The sequence below is a fragment of the Platalea leucorodia genome (genome assembly GCF_965183815.1).
Source record: "Platalea leucorodia genome assembly, chromosome: Z".
Classification (NCBI taxonomy): Eukaryota; Metazoa; Chordata; class Aves; order Pelecaniformes; family Threskiornithidae; genus Platalea; species Platalea leucorodia.
The window spans coordinates 38845469-38862523 of record NC_138858.1 but is presented as its reverse complement, the minus strand read 5'-3'; the positions used below and the strand labels follow the sequence as shown (position 1 = coordinate 38862523).

At 37.1% G+C, this 17055-nt stretch overlaps 1 protein-coding gene across 3 annotated transcripts in view; it reads left to right on the top strand.

Moving 5' to 3' along the window:
• Positions 1-17055, top strand: part of PIP5K1B (phosphatidylinositol-4-phosphate 5-kinase type 1 beta) — a 115217-nt gene that overhangs the window by 85971 nt on the left and 12191 nt on the right. For all 3 annotated transcript variants that reach the window (XM_082336581.1, XM_082336579.1, XM_082336580.1), the window contains exons 13-14: positions 2918-3073; positions 3554-3698. In XM_082336581.1, the coding sequence (XP_082192707.1) occupies positions 2918-3073; positions 3554-3698 (301 nt within the window). The remainder of the gene's footprint in view (positions 1-2917; positions 3074-3553; positions 3699-17055) is intronic.

Sequence of the window (17055 nt, the reverse complement as noted above, 5' to 3'; positions counted from 1 at the left end):
AGCTTATGAAACTCTGACCCTGTCCACAAAAAACAATGTTAAAGACATGGCAGATTAGAACAACATACATGATTAGGTCTAAAAGCACAAGAAAAAAGAGGGAAAACTGATAACTAAGAGCAACAAGAAATCAGAAATGTAGGTGATGAGTACTTTGTGAAATTACTAAATAAGAAGAAAAAGAATAGGATAGACTGATGAAAGGAGAAAGCTGAGAGTAGCTGAACTACAGAAAATAAGAAAAGAGATATTTTAAGTAGAGTGAAGGAGTCTTTGGAAGAAAAAGAGAGAATTTGAATTAACCCTAATTAGTGATTCCCTATATGCGTTATATGTTGTGACAGCTATTCAGGAAAATAGGACTTTTGGAGAGTCTTATAAATATTAATGAATTGATGGATAATTCCTCTATGAGTTGGTCATACTACTGAAAGGAAATTCAGTCTGAAGCATCGCAAGTGCAGAGAAGGATGGTGATGACCACTGAAATGCATTCAGTGCGTGTGCAGTGAGGAAGGCTGTAGGGAAGACTTGATAAACATACCAGCAAGGCCAAGATGATTGCTTGGGTTCACTGTGGCCCAGGCTGCGTTTTGGGGAAAAGCTGTTCTGGTTATCTGAGCAACGAGGGGATTTTTCAACAATTATGACAAGTGGTATAAAAACCTTATTATAAGACATACAGATCAGCTGGTTTAAATAGTATGCATCCATACTAACTTACTGCTTTACTGCCAAGTTATTTTTTAAATCCATGGAGGTGCTGAAATTACACTTTTTTTTTTCAGTAAGAGAAAGGATGTTTCTAATCAGCTTCTAGGAAACAGTGTTTTGTGAGGTTTCAAGGCTTTTTATAAAGCAGAGTTCCTGACAAATAAATATAAATTGACTGGCTAGAATTATGTATTTTATAGAGGAACTTATACTCTAAAATGGATCCTAGTTAGCAATTTGATAATCCTACTTGTGGAACTGTATTTGGTTTGGAGTTGAATGTCAAAATGTGGAATGGACACTTGGCTCAAATACTACAGAAGAAGTATTGAGCATATGGCATTTTATCAAACTGATAGAAGGTGTTTTGTAAATACTTTCTTGACCAGTGTTATGCTGGTCTCTTAACATTGTCATTAGTTATCTAGAGTGAGAAGCAAGTCTATGTGGATAGAGGTAGAAAAAAATACAAATGAAGCATAGAACTAAATGAGCTTTAAGTGAAACAAGAATGACTACAAATACTAGCACAAGTTAACAGCTTAAGGTGTTAAATGTTAAATCCTTCAGAAAAGGATGATTAATATCAAAATAAAAGAATCTGATGTAATACGACAAAAGATGAAGCAAAAATTCAGCTGAAAGGAGGAAGGAGCCTCCTGAGACTCTGATTTCTTAAACCCTGGAATAATTTTGCCAGAGAACTGGTGTGAGCTCTGTTGTCTGAAACAATACTCAAAGGAACTCCTCTGCACTGATAGAGTAAGGAGTCGACAACTTGATACTTCAGTCTGTTGGACAAAGTAAATGTCTCATGCAGCCATATATGTTTCCTGAACATTTGAGTCTTGTTTGTTTTTTGTTTTTTGTTTTTTTTTTTTTTTTAAGTTCTTTCTAATCCTGACTGCTAGATTTATGTCAGCACAAGCCACAACCTGTTCTGTATTTGAAAACTACAATGTACAATTAAGGACATCATGCCTAATTTTCTCTCTAATCTTAATTTGTCTGTCTCATTTTTCCAGGCTATTAACCTGTCTTAATGTCCCACTCTTATTGATCTGCTCTGCATACAAGGCTATTAATCTACTTTTACACGGACTAATGGTTCACATGCATTGTCATTCTTTCGTAAAATAAAGAATAGGGACTGTTCCTGCCTTCAGGAACATTGTTTCTAAACGTCGAGTTAGACATTACAGTTTAAACTCTTAAGCCCTGTTCTGAATGTGTGCTTTTTGCCCTAGTGCACAGAACAAGCCTCCATAAATAACAATAAAAACATAATAAGCATATTCAGCCTTGGGCAGAGGCTAGCTCAGCAGCTATCTGCTATGTTATTTTTTTAACAGTATCCTGGAGCTATGCATCTCTTTCTCGTCTTCAGTTTTTAGCCAAGTGGCTTTGATGCTTTTAATTTGAATTTTGTAGTAGAGCACATTATGAACTACTGCAGTGCATCTGAAGTAACCTTGCAGCCAGTGCATGGAGGTCAGCAGCTGGTAACTGAAAAACACTAAATGAACTGGCTGGTATCGTTCTGGAGAAGAACTATAAATGGGGTCATGGTTCAGTAGTAGTGGCAATGGTCAGATCCTAGATTTTCACCCAAAATGCCATTTTAAGTAGGCAGGCCCTGGTAAGAATTATAAAAGGGATGCTCATACCTGAGTGTACAAGCCATCAACATTTTGGAAGTGTTCATTTTACCCAAAGATGATGTTTGGCACATGTCGCTGAAGTGGAAATTCTGCAGTAGCACATACATCATTATACAGCAGTAGTTCACAGCTCAAGGAAATGATCATAAACCCTCAGAATACTCCAAACATGTTTTCAGTTTTCTTGTCTTCTGTTTTTTTTGTCTGATTCATTCTGTCTCTGATTACATGGATTGATACTCCATAGGAGATTTGTAACTTAGTGATGTCAAAGTTGGTTAACTGACTTGATTTTTTTTTGTCCTATGAGAAGTAAGAAAGCCCAGAAAAAGACAAAAGTACTTCACTTACAAATGAAATAACAACGCCTTTGGCTCTAGTTTTAATATACTATTTGGTACGTGGGTTTGTGTCTGGATGTGTTCTTCGTCTGTATTCAGAAACATGAGATTTATAGACAGCTTGCTTTTCTATATGCTGTTAAAGATGTGCAGGGAGATAAGGTGAGATCATTCAACACCGATATTCATTTGGTAATGCAGCTTTAAAGTCTTCACCTTCAAAGAAACGGTGCAATTCCATCACAGCCCTAAAGGCAACATCACAAGAAATAGTGTGTGCCGTTAGCCAGGAGTGGAAGGATGAAAAGCATGGCATTCTTGCTGAAGGACAAAGCTACGCCAGCCTTGATGAAGAAGGTAATGTCTCTCAAATCAACAGCCTAAACGATGTTTTTAAAGGAATTTAATATAAGCTTTAGAAGTCTTTTTGAAGAGATACAGACTTTGCCCCTTTCAGAGCTCATCTGCAGCCAGTCTCAAAGGAGAACCAGCCTCCTAATTCTATCTGAAAACTGGGTGCTGATAGTGTAAGACCAGTCCCAGAACTTAGAAGAATTAATCAGATATTCATACCACAGTTTAATATTTGACCTTGGGGTTGCTCTGTATTCTGTGGAATGTACTGGCTAGCAGCTGAAAATCACCTTGTAACACAAAGGAGCATGGGTATGGGCACATGAATATTAGAATCTCATCAATTCAAACATGTTAAGAAGCTTCAGGAAGCTGTTGAGAGCACTGTGTGACTCCATACGCTTGCATAAAGATTATTGGATGCGATTTGAAATTAAATTTGTTAATATTGTTCTTTATTTTTGTGAACTTTATTTTATGCAGTACTAGGTTCACGCCACCGGCCGGATCTAGTGCCGAGCACTCCATCTCTGTTTGAAGCGGCTTCCTTGGCAACCACAATTTCTTCTTCTTCCTTGAATGTAGATGACCATTATCAATGTGATCAACCCATGCTCTATTCTAGCAGGTAAAGACTGTATATGTGGTAGAGGATTCACCACCATTTTGCTAAAAGTCTGACAATGTGTGCAATGGAAGGAGGCTCTGCAAAAGAAAAAGCAGAAGGGGCAAGTGTCTCTGTAGCTCAATCTTAAGCCTCTCCAGTAAAGGAGGGGTACCATAAGCCCATAGGAATTGTTATGTATTTGTTTGTTATTATATGTATTATCGCACAATAGAAAGCATAAACACAACAAAAATGTTATAGTATACTTTGAATTTTTTGTCATGCTCCAAAACTAAACTGGGCATTAAAAACTTGCTTAAGCCTTAGTCTGTGCCATGGTCTGTGCCATAAACCACAATACGTTAAGATCAGGGTAGCAAATACTTGTTGTAACTTGGCTGTAGCCTAAAACAGCTGCAGAAAACTGGGAAAAGGGACCTAATTTCAGGTTGATCTTTATTCTGAGTGTACAGTACTGAATGGTCTTCTTTAAGTTCTTTCGAAATGACCATTTTCTGAAGTGAATTTCTATGAAACTTCACCCACGGGTGTGATCAGAGCCTGTTTAATTTTAACCCAAGAAGGATAAAACCAGAAGAGTCTCAAGAAAAGTTGTACAGATGCTTGTGAGCTAAACTGAATGTGATTTGAGTTGTGGTTGAGTGTACTTTAGCCATGACTGTCCAATACCATGCTTACGCCAGTAAGTCTTGCTGGGAGATCATCTGTATGTGTGCCTGTACTCTGCCTTGTACACTTGAAGTGTGCTGTGTTGTGTTGTCTTGCCTGTTTGCGGATCTCTTTACCATGTGTACTGCAGAATAACCATTTCTCTATCTGTTTTTGTCAAGAAGAGAAACCACTGTGAACTCAAGTATCTTGAATTTTATTTGGAATCCTGGATTACACGGTGTCTATATAAATTTGATAAGCTTACTCATGTGCCGAGATGTAGTTCTTTACTTTAAACTGCGTGTTGCCCAAAAGGATCAAGTTATTTTAAAAGCAATCTTGAGGCAGTAAGATTTTACCTCCTATTAAAATTTGACCAACTGTATTTTCATAAGAAGTAAAATGACTTGCAGAGTTACTTGATCAAAGTGATATTTGCAGGTTTCATTTTCATTAAGTTGAAATAAATCTCACTGATGTGGCATCTTCCATAGGTCTGATGTTTTGCTATAAAGATTTGCAATGAGGTATGGTTTGGGGTGTAACAAAAGATGAAGTTTTAGCTACAGAACCATCACAAGTTGTCCCAAAATGCATCTACACAAGCTTTAGGAAATAAAATTACTAATGAATACACATTAGTAGAAATAGAGCTCCTTCAATTCAACTTCTGGCAGTCTTGTCCAGTTTGTGACAAAGTTAGCTGTAGGACTTCAATATTCCATTCAATATTCTGTTACCAAGCTTTAGCTTTGCTAGAAATAACATTCTAGAGTACTGAGGTTTTTTTAATTTGCTTTAAGCATCAAATAAAACTACAGAACTACTTTGTATTAGCATCAATTAGCAAAGGAGAACTGCAGAGTTGTCTGGATAAAGAGTTGAGATTCACTGCAAATAAAACATTTCAAATACTTTTTACTCTCCATAAATTAATTGTAGACAGAAGCTATGAGTAAATCCATGATATTTTGCTGTAAAGATATTCCAAAATAATTCTAAAATAAATAAGGTTTTTAGCAGATCTACACTTTGTATGTTTAGACTTGTTTACTCTCCAGTTTTGTGATGCAGTCAATGAAATAACCTAAAATGTAGTACATGTTGTCAGTTATGCCGTTACCCTGCACGTCCTTATCTTAGAAAATGAGGTTGGAACTGTAGTGTCTGCAGTCCAGGTTTGTGTACTTTCAATTCATCAGTACAACAGGACACGTTCTCTAACACAGCAGACCTCGCACCAGCATTCATAGATGTGTGGCTCTCTCCATGCCTTGTGTCAAAACGAAAGACCTTGCCCCGTAGCCAGGAGATCTGCCACGGGGGCTGACCTGCTAACATCTTTGCTGGTCTAGATGGATCCTCTTCAGCTAGGGCTCAGTGGCAGGTTTTCCTCCTGACCAAGTGCTGGTTCATGTCACAATCTCAGTATGTACGATTCACGGGGGTTAGCTTCCCTGTCATAGCTAGCAGCTTTCTTTTAGGATTTAAGAAGGCTGCTAAGCATGCTCACTATTAAACTAATTTCCCAAGATAGTTCATGGCACTTGCAGTTTTGTACCCACCTCTGCTTTCAGCAGCAGTGCAGGGAGGTCCTTCCTTCTTCATGGCACTAAATAATATGTTCAGCTGAATTTTTATGTATGTTTTTATGGTACATTGGAGGAACTTCAGTCCTCCCATGAGAAAAGCTGGCAGGGAAATAAAAACACCAAAAAAATCCATGCTACAATGATGCATTTGAGTTGTAGATGTCTTAGATTTTTCTCGCTGGAGTTCTGCTTTTGAGTATTACAAAATGTTGTGATGCAGGACTCATCACTTTGCCATTTGCCTCTGATACACAGAAAGCTTGGAGCAGTGTTTGAAACGAAGCCTGAATGAATGATTTGTTTGCAAATGTGAGCCTGCTTTCAGTCTTTAAATATGCAATTGACTATGACATTCTCCCTCAAGTTATTTAATAGAACTACAGTTTGTCATCATCTTCATCAGGCTTTTTCCTCCTCCTTCAAAGTGTCCTGGCACAAAGTAAAGAGTACACAGATCTCCTTGTAACCAGTCAGAAATCTCTGGTTTAGGGTAATAAAGGGAGATAATCCTGTATGTGTAGTAATAATACAGTATCTGTACAGCTCCTTGACTCCCATTAATGCTAACGAGCAGTATGTGCCCATACCAGTGAGAAGACAGATGCTGTTATTTGCCTCATTAAAAAGAGAGCAGTAATACTTCAGATACCTTGAGGCGCATGTTGTATTTTTAACTTTGTTTTTTTCTTCTGTTTCTATCAACCATGAATGTAATTGTTCTCCAAGAAGAGGGAAATGGCATTTTATATGAGAAAGGAGCTCAGCACCATCTTTCCTTGAGGATGCTCAGCACTCGTAGTAGGAAGCAAGGAACTGGTGCCAATGTGGTTAATCAGACAGGTGATTTGCTGAGCCGGAGCCGGCTCCTGAGGCTGTATCATGTGAGGAGGGTTTATGTCGACCTGGCTTGATACAGATGAGAACTAGCATAACTAATTGGTAGATAATGCAGCATTTAGGGACTTGTGTTTAAAGCAAAAAAGAGAGACTGAACAGCAGTCATAAACATAAAACTTATTAAGAGTGTTTTTCCTGACTAGTAGCTGATTATTTTTCACCAAGTTATTCCTCAGTCCTTGAAGAGTTAGAGGAAACTCAAGGTGTTACCCAGGCAGTGTGAAGAGGAACTGGTAAAAGTAGTGAATGAAGGAGTGGTGGAGTGGGGAAAATGGCTGTATTTTTCAGCAGAAAAGGAACTTTATCTAAAAAAGGGAAGTAAAAAGGAAAAAATGGACAAATGTGACATGTTATTCAGCAAATGTAGGCTTTCTTGTTTGTCAGAAGACAGCTGGTTTCTGTTCCATGAAGCTGTTTCTCAGTCAAGTGGTTCTGTCATAAGCAATGTCAAGTATTCATTTAGTAAGAGAACAGAATTGACAATTTATTGCTGCTATTAAAATTGTCAAAGATTTTTCCAAGCCTCCTCAAGTAGGTTTATATTTGGTGCAGAGATATTTTAGTACCTAAAAGGTCTGTTTTCCGCTAGAATGTATGTTCAATTTTGAGTCCAAATACACTTCTTTGAAAGGGTTTATTTGCTTTATCTTAGGAAATGTAATACTTTCAGGGATTATTTTTATAGCAGAAGTGATAACAGATTTTTTTTTTCCCCCTCCAGGTAAAGTTTTCCTAATAAGTACTGATGAATTAAATTAAAGATGACAAATCTGAATGTTCTGAGCAGTATGACTGTTGTCTTTGTTGACATTGCTTTTACAATTGCAAAGAGCTGAAGGAGGTTAAAGCCTTTACACGTGCTTCTGGATATGTTTTAAACAGGAGTTTCAAGATACCACAGAAGGTGTCTTTCCAATATATCTTTCAGCAGGTTTCATGGCTTCCAGTCACAAACCTGACCAAAATCACATGATGCATAAAGGGTAGTTCACCTCTCTGTCTAGAACAGTGTGAAGATACTGCGGGTTATATAAGGAGGATTGCTGAATTCTTCTGATATGTTTGAGCTTAGGAAAATAATTATATAAAATCTAATTCTTGTTTTTCTTTATGTATTCTGTACCTTCTTTCTGTAAGATGTGTGTGTAGTATGGACCTCTGCCTTGTCTTTCCTCTTCTTTCTGCTTTTCTGTATATTTTTCAGTTGTTTGTTTGCCTTACCTTTCTATTGCTGTTTTTTGGTGCAGACCACTTGAAGTTTTGGAAGGCTTTGAGGGTTTGTGGGGTTTTTCCCTCTTACACAGTCAAAACTTCCTGAAACATCCAAACTTTGAACTGAAATGTCTCATGATTTGACATTCTATCAACCAACCTTTTCAAAGACAGCTTAGAAAATAAAAGTAAAATCTTCTGCTGTTTTTTCAGTGGAAGGGATTTGTAGGTATTAGTTTTCCTGTTGTAAGGAATACTTAATCAGGCCTTTTGCCAGTCTGGTTTTCTGTGTAAACAAACTTTTGTGTGATAGGTTTGAATGTTCTGTCTGTCCACCCACCACTCTTAGCTTCTGAAGCTTAGGCAAATTTGTGTGAATCTGATTCAAAGAGGATTAAATTCATGCAAGCTTCATGAAAATAAGCAGCTAGGTGGTGGAAAAAGACTTGAATGCTCTAATGCTAGGAACAGATGCAGAGACACTGGGGGAATCCCCATGGGAAAGAAAGAAAATTTGACTATGACTGAAGCAACATGTAATTGTGGCTTAAAGTAAAACAAGGCTTTCCCAGTTCTCCTGTGATGGAATTACTTTTGCTTTTTTTTTCTTTTTTAATTAAGAACCAAGATAAAATAGACTGCTTTAGCAATAGGAGGACAACAGCACAGTGGAGCACAGTCATTGTGGCTGATCATTACTGAATGGGAGAAAGTAACTGTAAAAATGGGGGGTTTTTTGCTTCGCTTTTCTTTTTTTTCAATCTAAAAATAAAGGATAAGAACTCAGTGCACTGTTGAAATTGTACAAAACCTCTGTTCCGCTGAAGTGTTCTTTCTCATACACCATGTATATAAGGATTTCTCTTGTTCTCTCCTGTGCCCCCACCCCCCCAATTTGTCTTTGCTGTAGCAGAAGTCTGCATTAAAACTGGTGATTAATGCAGCTATGATGATGCTGTTGCAGGAATTTGAACTTCTAGTTACCAACTGCTGACAGCACGTGTGTTGTTGTTAAGAGATTAATTAGGAGATTTTTTTTTTTTACTCCTTTATGCAGAAGTTCCATGTACATGTCAGTTTCAGCTCAGTTATTTAATTTGGAAAAAGGCTGTCATTTGTAAATCTCATTAATGTGCTGGTAGAAGCTGTATTTTGTTGTATCTGAAGAGCTTTGTATGCTTTAAGGTGCGTTGTCATTCTTTTTGTTTTCCTTCCTATTATAGGATTACAGCTGTAGTATTTAATAACATATCTAAATACTAATGCATAATGTCTAAAAGTGTTCAGGGGTACTTAATAAAATAACCAATTTGTGTTTATTTCCTTATCAATTATCTTCTGTTGGTACAATAGTGCTGTGACAAGGTTAACAGAGCAAGAAACTTAGCAGAAAAGCAGATTGAAGAACACTGGTTTAAAGAGCATAACACTGCTACCTGCAGTCCTGAAGAAGCATCAAAAAAGCATTGTTGGACAAAAGACTAATATATATTTCATTTAATATTACAGTTTGATATTTTCTTAATGATTGCATTAGAAGAAAACAATGCCATCTAAGTGAACAGAATTCCCCACTCTCCAGTGGTGTTAAAGTTAATACTTGGGTTTATTGTAGTTGGTTTATGAAGTGTTTGTAGAAGTAGAAGAGAGAATCTTTCTTGGCATTTAAATGCTTGTCCTGGACACATACCAAAATACAAAATTTCAGTCTCTGGCTTCAAATGTGAAGTGTAAAGCAAATCTGGAAGATGCATCTGTTTCATTAATTTTCTAAGGTATGTCTAAATTTCAATGGTTCAAGCCTCATACCTACTATGATGATCTCTATCTTGTGGAGTTCATAGTCTTAAGAAAGATTAATCTGAAATTTGCTTTTCCTACTAGCTTTTCATTGAACTCTAGGTTGTAATGAGTTGCTTTCATAGTCAGAAGATATCGAGTAATCCTGAAATTCAGTGTAAATGGTTAAGTATTATCAGTCCTTAGTATCAAGTACCGAGTGGTTAGTATCAGTACCAAGGGATCAGTGAGGCATTATTTAAAGTAGTCGGTGTGGTTATAATGCTGCTCTAGTGATGTATTATTTAAGCGTGTGAAACTACTCTTAATGTATTAAGTGTTTTCTTCATGGAGGTGTTTAGATTCAATATTAAATACCGTAGAGCAAGTAAGAATTCAGAACAGACGTTAACTCCAGCAAAGCCAGGAGAGCTGACTGATTCTCAGATGTAAACTATTTGCTTGCCCGCTGATATTCTGAGGCTTGTGTATAAAATAAAGGCTAAAAACTCTAAACAGAAATGATTAGTAACTGTGACAAAACTAGAGACTTCATATTTTGTCATAGTATATTTGCCCTTATTGGAGATTCTGAATAATTTTCAATAGTTTAGCTGTGAAGGGTTGCAAGAAAGCAGTAACAAAGATAATTTTTTTAGAAGACCTAGCAGGAGTATTTCCTTAATGAGAGTTTGTAAGATAGGCAAGTATTTTATAAAGCAGAGGTTCTGTCCCTGGAGTGGATCAGTGCTGTTGCAAAAGGCAAAGGTCGCCTGACAATGGAAGAAGGACCTAGCAAAGACTAAAGGACTAGTCCTGTGAACAGAAGTTCCTCAGTCTTCTTTGAGCAGGTGATCCAGTGTGGTGTTTTGTAATTAGTCTTGAGTGACCCTTTAATTTCACCTGTTCCTGCTCTAAGCCTATAGATATATATTGATATGTAAAAGGTACACATTTTTTTCAGAAAAGTAGCCTGTGTGATTTCATAGATGATTATATTTCCTGTTACAAAAGTTCATCCTCTCACAACATCTCTAGAAAGAGTACCACCACTATGTAACTCAGCAGGCTATTAAGCAAACATAATTAATAGAAGAGAGAGCAGTAAATAAACATAGCACCCTGTTTACATCATACCTGTTTATTTTTTGCTCAGAGGTACTGTCTAGAAGTTTCTGATAAGAGTTCTGGTGAGTAACAAGAGATGTCACCCCCTGCTTTTGAGTCTTTCCTCAGTACTAGTGCTGTATAGGTAGGCAGCCTCAAGGCAGAGTGAGAAGACTTTGCTCTGTTCCCAGGTTTGTTTCACTTTCATGACGGAGGGACCCTTCTTTTGTAAAACGTTCAGAAGGTGGCTCCACCCATTCAGAAAAATAAAAACCTCCTGAACCTGACGTTCTGCTGCTACTTGTGACATTACCTGACCTTCAGGTAATTCGGATTAGCAATTGTTAGGGAACAGACATTGGTAGCCCTATGGAAGGAATATTAGCTCAAGAACGTGTCCTTCACCAGCAAATGTATATATATGTATATATGACTTTTTTTATGGATTTTTTTCTTAATCTCACTGCAGTAAGTGTAAAAACAGCACTATATATCTGAAAGCAGTGAGCCTTTCCATAATTTGCACCGAATTGCAGTATCATGAAATACACAATATTGCTTCATACTTTGGTTCTCTGTACTATCTTCCCTTGAGACATACTACCATATCATAAGCCAGTCTGCAGAATTATCATAAACTTCACCAACATCACTTTAAAGACTGAGTTATCATTTTCATGTTTCCTAATTTGATGCGATCCTTTGCCTCCTTACGCTGGATGAACAGAATGACATAATTTGCCATTGCAGTCCAAACAGTGTGTTGAGGGTTTTTTTTTTCTTTTTGGTATGTTTTAAAAACAGTCCCTTATGTTGCTGTAAGCTTTCTTGTGAAGATCTCTGCATATGTACTGAAGTAAGAGTGCCCTGTCTGTGCTTACTAAATTCATTGGATCTAATCCCATTCAGTTGTTGATATCCTGTTTGCAGCACTTTTTGTTGTGATTTGTTTTAATAGAGCCCTAAAAAGATCATAAGTGTTTTCCTTCACAGAGAAAAGAAGTTTTATAAATTATTTAGCAAATGTTTCTGGAAACAACTTGGTTGTTGAAAACTAGAAAGAAAACCTATACTTTTTTTTAACTTGAAATTTGAAATTATTGTTCAGTTAAATATACAGATGTGCCTGTGAAACTCCAATGGTAATAGTAGTTATTTAATTCACAAGCAAATGTTGCCTTGACTGAATTTGTCCCTCTGCATGCTGCTTTTCATACTCCATACTCATCCTTGCAAGTCTAATTTCATTACCTTCATTTTTTTCTGGTGAGAAAGATCCAGAGGAGCTTCTCAGAACAGACCTCATGTGTAGATCCCTCCAAGGGCTGATACACGTTGATGTGTACCTCTCAGTGGATTTGGCTGTTATTACTCAGTATTTTGTAATCTAGACTGAGTTCCTAAATTCTGATTGCTTACACCTTCTCTCTTCAACTATGTATGTATGTCAGGTACAAAAATGACAGGTCTCATGATTTTAATTGGCACCTGCGAAGGTGTATAGGTTTGTTGTCCATTGTGAAATTGATGTGTGATGTTTAATGATTCACGTGGCATGGTTTGCCATTAGCATGAGTGTAGTAGCACGGACTCTCTGTCACACTCCTTCACTTGAAGCAGCATTTAGAAGATCATTCATATCTATTGTTTTCTCAGGTCTGTAGTTTTGATGTTTGTCAACAGCGTTAGTGAAATGTTGCAAGGGAGTTTTACTGTGTCTGACCTACTTTTTTTTTTTTTCCCCCAGACACATGTAATGTATAAAAATGAAATGCAAGGTTGGGGTTTAGAGGTGATACAATATTTCTACTTTGTAAACATTAGACTAATTAGTGCATTTAGTTCAACATGTCCATAAATACCTGTTGTCCCTGTTCACAGTTATATGTATGCAGAATGGATTTTCTGCGACAGTTGATATTGAGTTGTACTTAGAACAATAGTTTTACTGCTCATTTATCCTACAAGACGTTTTTCTGACTCACTTCTATATGCAGAGATTTTAAAGATCAAAACTCATGATGCAATGAGGTGATAATTTTTTCAAAAGCTTATGTAAGAGTTTTCAAACACACTGGACATTGCAAATGCACTGCTATTTAGGGGATAAATATTCTGTGGGATATGCTACAGGAAAGAATATTTGACATCCAAAGAGAGACATCAAAGCCTATTTTTATTACAGCTCTCCACAACAGGGGAGACATAGTGGCTCATTCTAATTTATGGCTGTTGTCTTTTGGCACTATCTAAAAGCTGATAATTATATTCCTACAAGGGCTGTTCTTCACACTGCAGGAGGAAAAAAAAAAAAAACAAACACAACCACCAAAACCAAAATATAGATCAAACTTCTGCTTCGGTCAGTTCTTACTACCTGGCATTGTTTCTGCCATTCTTCAAAGGCTGTGCAATGACTTGGAAAGGAGACTGAAGAGTTCTACCTGTCCTGCAGGCTGCCTTGCAAGTAGACACATTATGATGAGGCATATTTGTTTTTCCATGAAGAAAACAGAAGTCTTTTATTTCTGCAACTGTCACTTCAGTTTAGTATAAATAAAATGTGAAGGACAGAAATAGTAATTAAAATTTGGAAAGGTTTGAAGGACACCAATCTTTTGATTTTTTTTTTTTTTTTTTTAATTATTATTACTATTTTCTTTATTATTTCAGATAATCCTGCCTGGTTATGCTAGTTCCTTGACAAAGCGTAATTTTTTTCCTTTATTCCATAGAAACTTAATAGGATCTTACATATGTCAGCCTTAGATTAAAATGTGTAAAAGTTACGCTGTTCTACAAATCTGCAGAAAATCAATATAATTTAATTATTCCTACTGAAGATCTTGTGCCGAACGTCCCATTTTTCATATTTGCAAGTAGCAATCCCTGACTATAACTTTTTGAGCTAATTTGAGTGAGGATTTTTTTGCATCTCGTGTCCAAGAGAGCATTTTAGAAGGACTTTGGAAAATGAAGTTTCTATTTTATTTTCTACGTAAGAGGAAGAGCACTTGAGCCTGTTTTTTTTGTTAAATGTGTTGAAGTGTGCTGATTTAGAAGGTCAAAGTATGGCTTTTCTCCTCATTTCAGCATAAGGACAAAATATTTAGTGCTGCTTAAAATAGGATCCACATCAACACTAAGGATGAGACCTTAAAAAAAAAACAAACAAACTTGCTTTTCCCCCTTTTCATAGGAAAATTGGAAATCTTGTTCTTATGCATATCTTCATGTAGTTCATACTCACTTAGCCAGTTGGGTTGCATGTTCTTCACGCTGTCATTGCAAGGTAAGTACGACAAACAAAATGATTGTCATATTCTGCCATGAAAATGATTTCTAACTAAGCAGCTGTAACTAAGAAGGTGTTATTACATTATTACACATAAGCACTATACTGCAGTTGCAGCGGAGTTCAGCTCCTGGCAAAAGCAGTTCCTTTCATACTGATGCCAGCATTGGCTCCAGATGCAAATTAACATGGCAGTGACTTGAAATGTGCTATTTCTCCTTTATACACGTTACAGATTAGCTTCCCAAAGTGGTCAGTTCATGTTCTTTTAAACAGAGAAGAACCTCCAGTTATTGAACTTAAGGAAAGAAAGCTCTGCCTTGCAACAGTTTTCCTACACTTCTCTGTTTAATAAACAATTCTTCATGCAGGAGATGAGTCTTCCTCACTTGCAGAGTTTTTCTCTAATTATTCAGTGTGAAAGTCACAGCAGCAAGGAGATTGCTATCTGCAAATAAGTTGTGGATCTTTGTAAGAAAAAAGTGAACTGGCATCTGTGTTGTTTCATTCTCTTCTTTCATGCCTGATTTTGTTCAAGGGACTTTAGTCGCTGCTGGTTTTCTGTATGTAAGATCACTGTATCTTTGTACTTTTTTCTGCCCCTTTTCTCCTTTGTCTTTCTATTTGTTAATATATGTTTTTTACATATTATTTGCTTCAATACATTAAATCTTTTTTAGGAAGTTCACTACTAAATAACCAAATTGTGACATTTATAGGAGCTTCTTTTTGACTTCTCTTAATATGCTGGGTTTGTTTCAACCCTCATTTTCTGCCTGACTGTATAGTGTGTTTCTGTAACAGGTAGGGAAAAAAAAAAAAGAGGCATACACCAAAGGGGAGATGGCATTGTCTTTATGTTATAGGTAAAACCAGTAGTTTAACAATCCCAAGACCAAGTGCTGAACTCACATTGCTATTGTTTGCTATCCACAGCAGACTGTAAAGCAAGATAGACTATAATTTAACAAACTAAGAGCAAAAGAAGCGCAGTGCCTTCTAATGGAAAAGTAGAGAGGAGAGGAAGAAAAGTAAGTGTCACAGTAAGCCAGTGAATTAAACTGAAATAATAGGAGGACTAGGTCTTAGTCTTCTGATATGTGAAGGATATAAAACAAAACGTCACTGGTGTGAGTTGCAGAATCCTCACCTCGAGTACAGGTTCCAGAGGTTTTCTGGAAGTGAAAGAAGTTAAAAATAACAGCAGTAAAGGTGGCAGTGATGTGGCCTGATATGTATATGAAAGGAATAACTATTTCAATTTTTGTTGCTTTTAAACCTAACCCGATGCAGGAATGAAAGCCGGGTACACACCACAGCCTGCCTGCCCAACTTGCTTTACAGTTGGTAATGCAGGGCACTATTTTCCAGAAGGAAGGGTTGACCACTGGGTTTGCATGGTTTTATGGCAGTAGTAGCTGCTCACTGCACATTCATCTCATGTCACGTGGTTTTCATATACCGGCCGTTGCACATTCAGAGGCCAGAACTGTGCAATGGCGGAGATCAAAATTCTGGAAGCAGAAGTGACTCTCTCTCCCCCCTTACCACCTCCCCTTTTGCCAAGAGTAATATTTTTCATGCCAGAGCTTATTTTGTGGGAGATGATAAAACATAGTCTAACATCTGGCAACGGCCCATTTTTTTCCCTTCCTGTCTGACCTCCGCCCTTCAGTAAAATAAAGCATTGGCAGAAAACTGATGTGACTGAAATGTTGCTCTATAGAATACAAGCAACAGGTGTGAGAAAAATGCTACTAAGTCAGTGGGAGCTGGGTCACCCTCGGGGCAAAAGAAATAGTCTTGCTATTGAAAAGATGCCTAATACGCTATAAAAAAAAAGGAACAGTGTAATGTGGCGAATGTAATGCTGTGCACTTAATACTAATATGACATGAGGGTGACTGATGATTCATTATTTTGCTGAGCATTTGAATTTGTTTTCTACTTTGCATGCTAGCTTTGCCCTTTCTGAAATTATACCCCATCTGAAACATACTTAAACTACAAAGTACTGCAAAGGGAGGGGGAAATTAGTCATTTCTGGACTGATGGCTGTAACCATGTTTTCTTACCCAGTTATAATGCAGAATTGTTTGCTTTTCACCTTGTGTGTAAGTAGATAAGAACTTTCAAAATACGTTTCTGCAAAACTGACAGTTGAGTTCTTAAGGCAGCCTGGAGCGTTACTTGCTGGCAGCTAGTGAGGGCAGGTGATAATGGGCATCTAACTCCATTAAAACACCTTTGAGAGTTTCTGCTTTGTGGTTCCAAGTGTGTTTACAGAAGAAAACAAGACTCCTGTGTGGATGCATTTGCAGTTTCACATTCTTTCTGGACAGCAGAGAACAAAAAGTCATATCCATGAATGAAATAATACAGTACACCTGCTCTGTAAATACGACTTCCTTGCAGAGCTATACTAATTACAGTACACTCTTCTCCCACTTTTCCTTCTGAACTGTTGGCTGCAAGTGATCCCGTATCTGCTTGAGAAAGTCCAGTGCTACTGTGCCTAATTACTGAATCTTTTTTCCAAATTTTGAATTAAGAAATGCTGTCAAAATTTACATCATGTGTAACATGGGAGTAACTTCTTTTGAAATGATTGCAATTATTCCACATTTACTGTGACATAGTTTCAGTCTTTAAATAAATATTAGAGTTCAGGAACAGTATTGCTTCCTGATAAAATTTTACTTGATGCAAAAATCGAAACTGCAGTTTGTGTACATTAGTCAAATATGAGCTGCCAATTATCTAGCAATTGTCAAGATATCTGTACTTGTCCATTTACATTGCCTGTTTTCAAGTATTTGAAGCT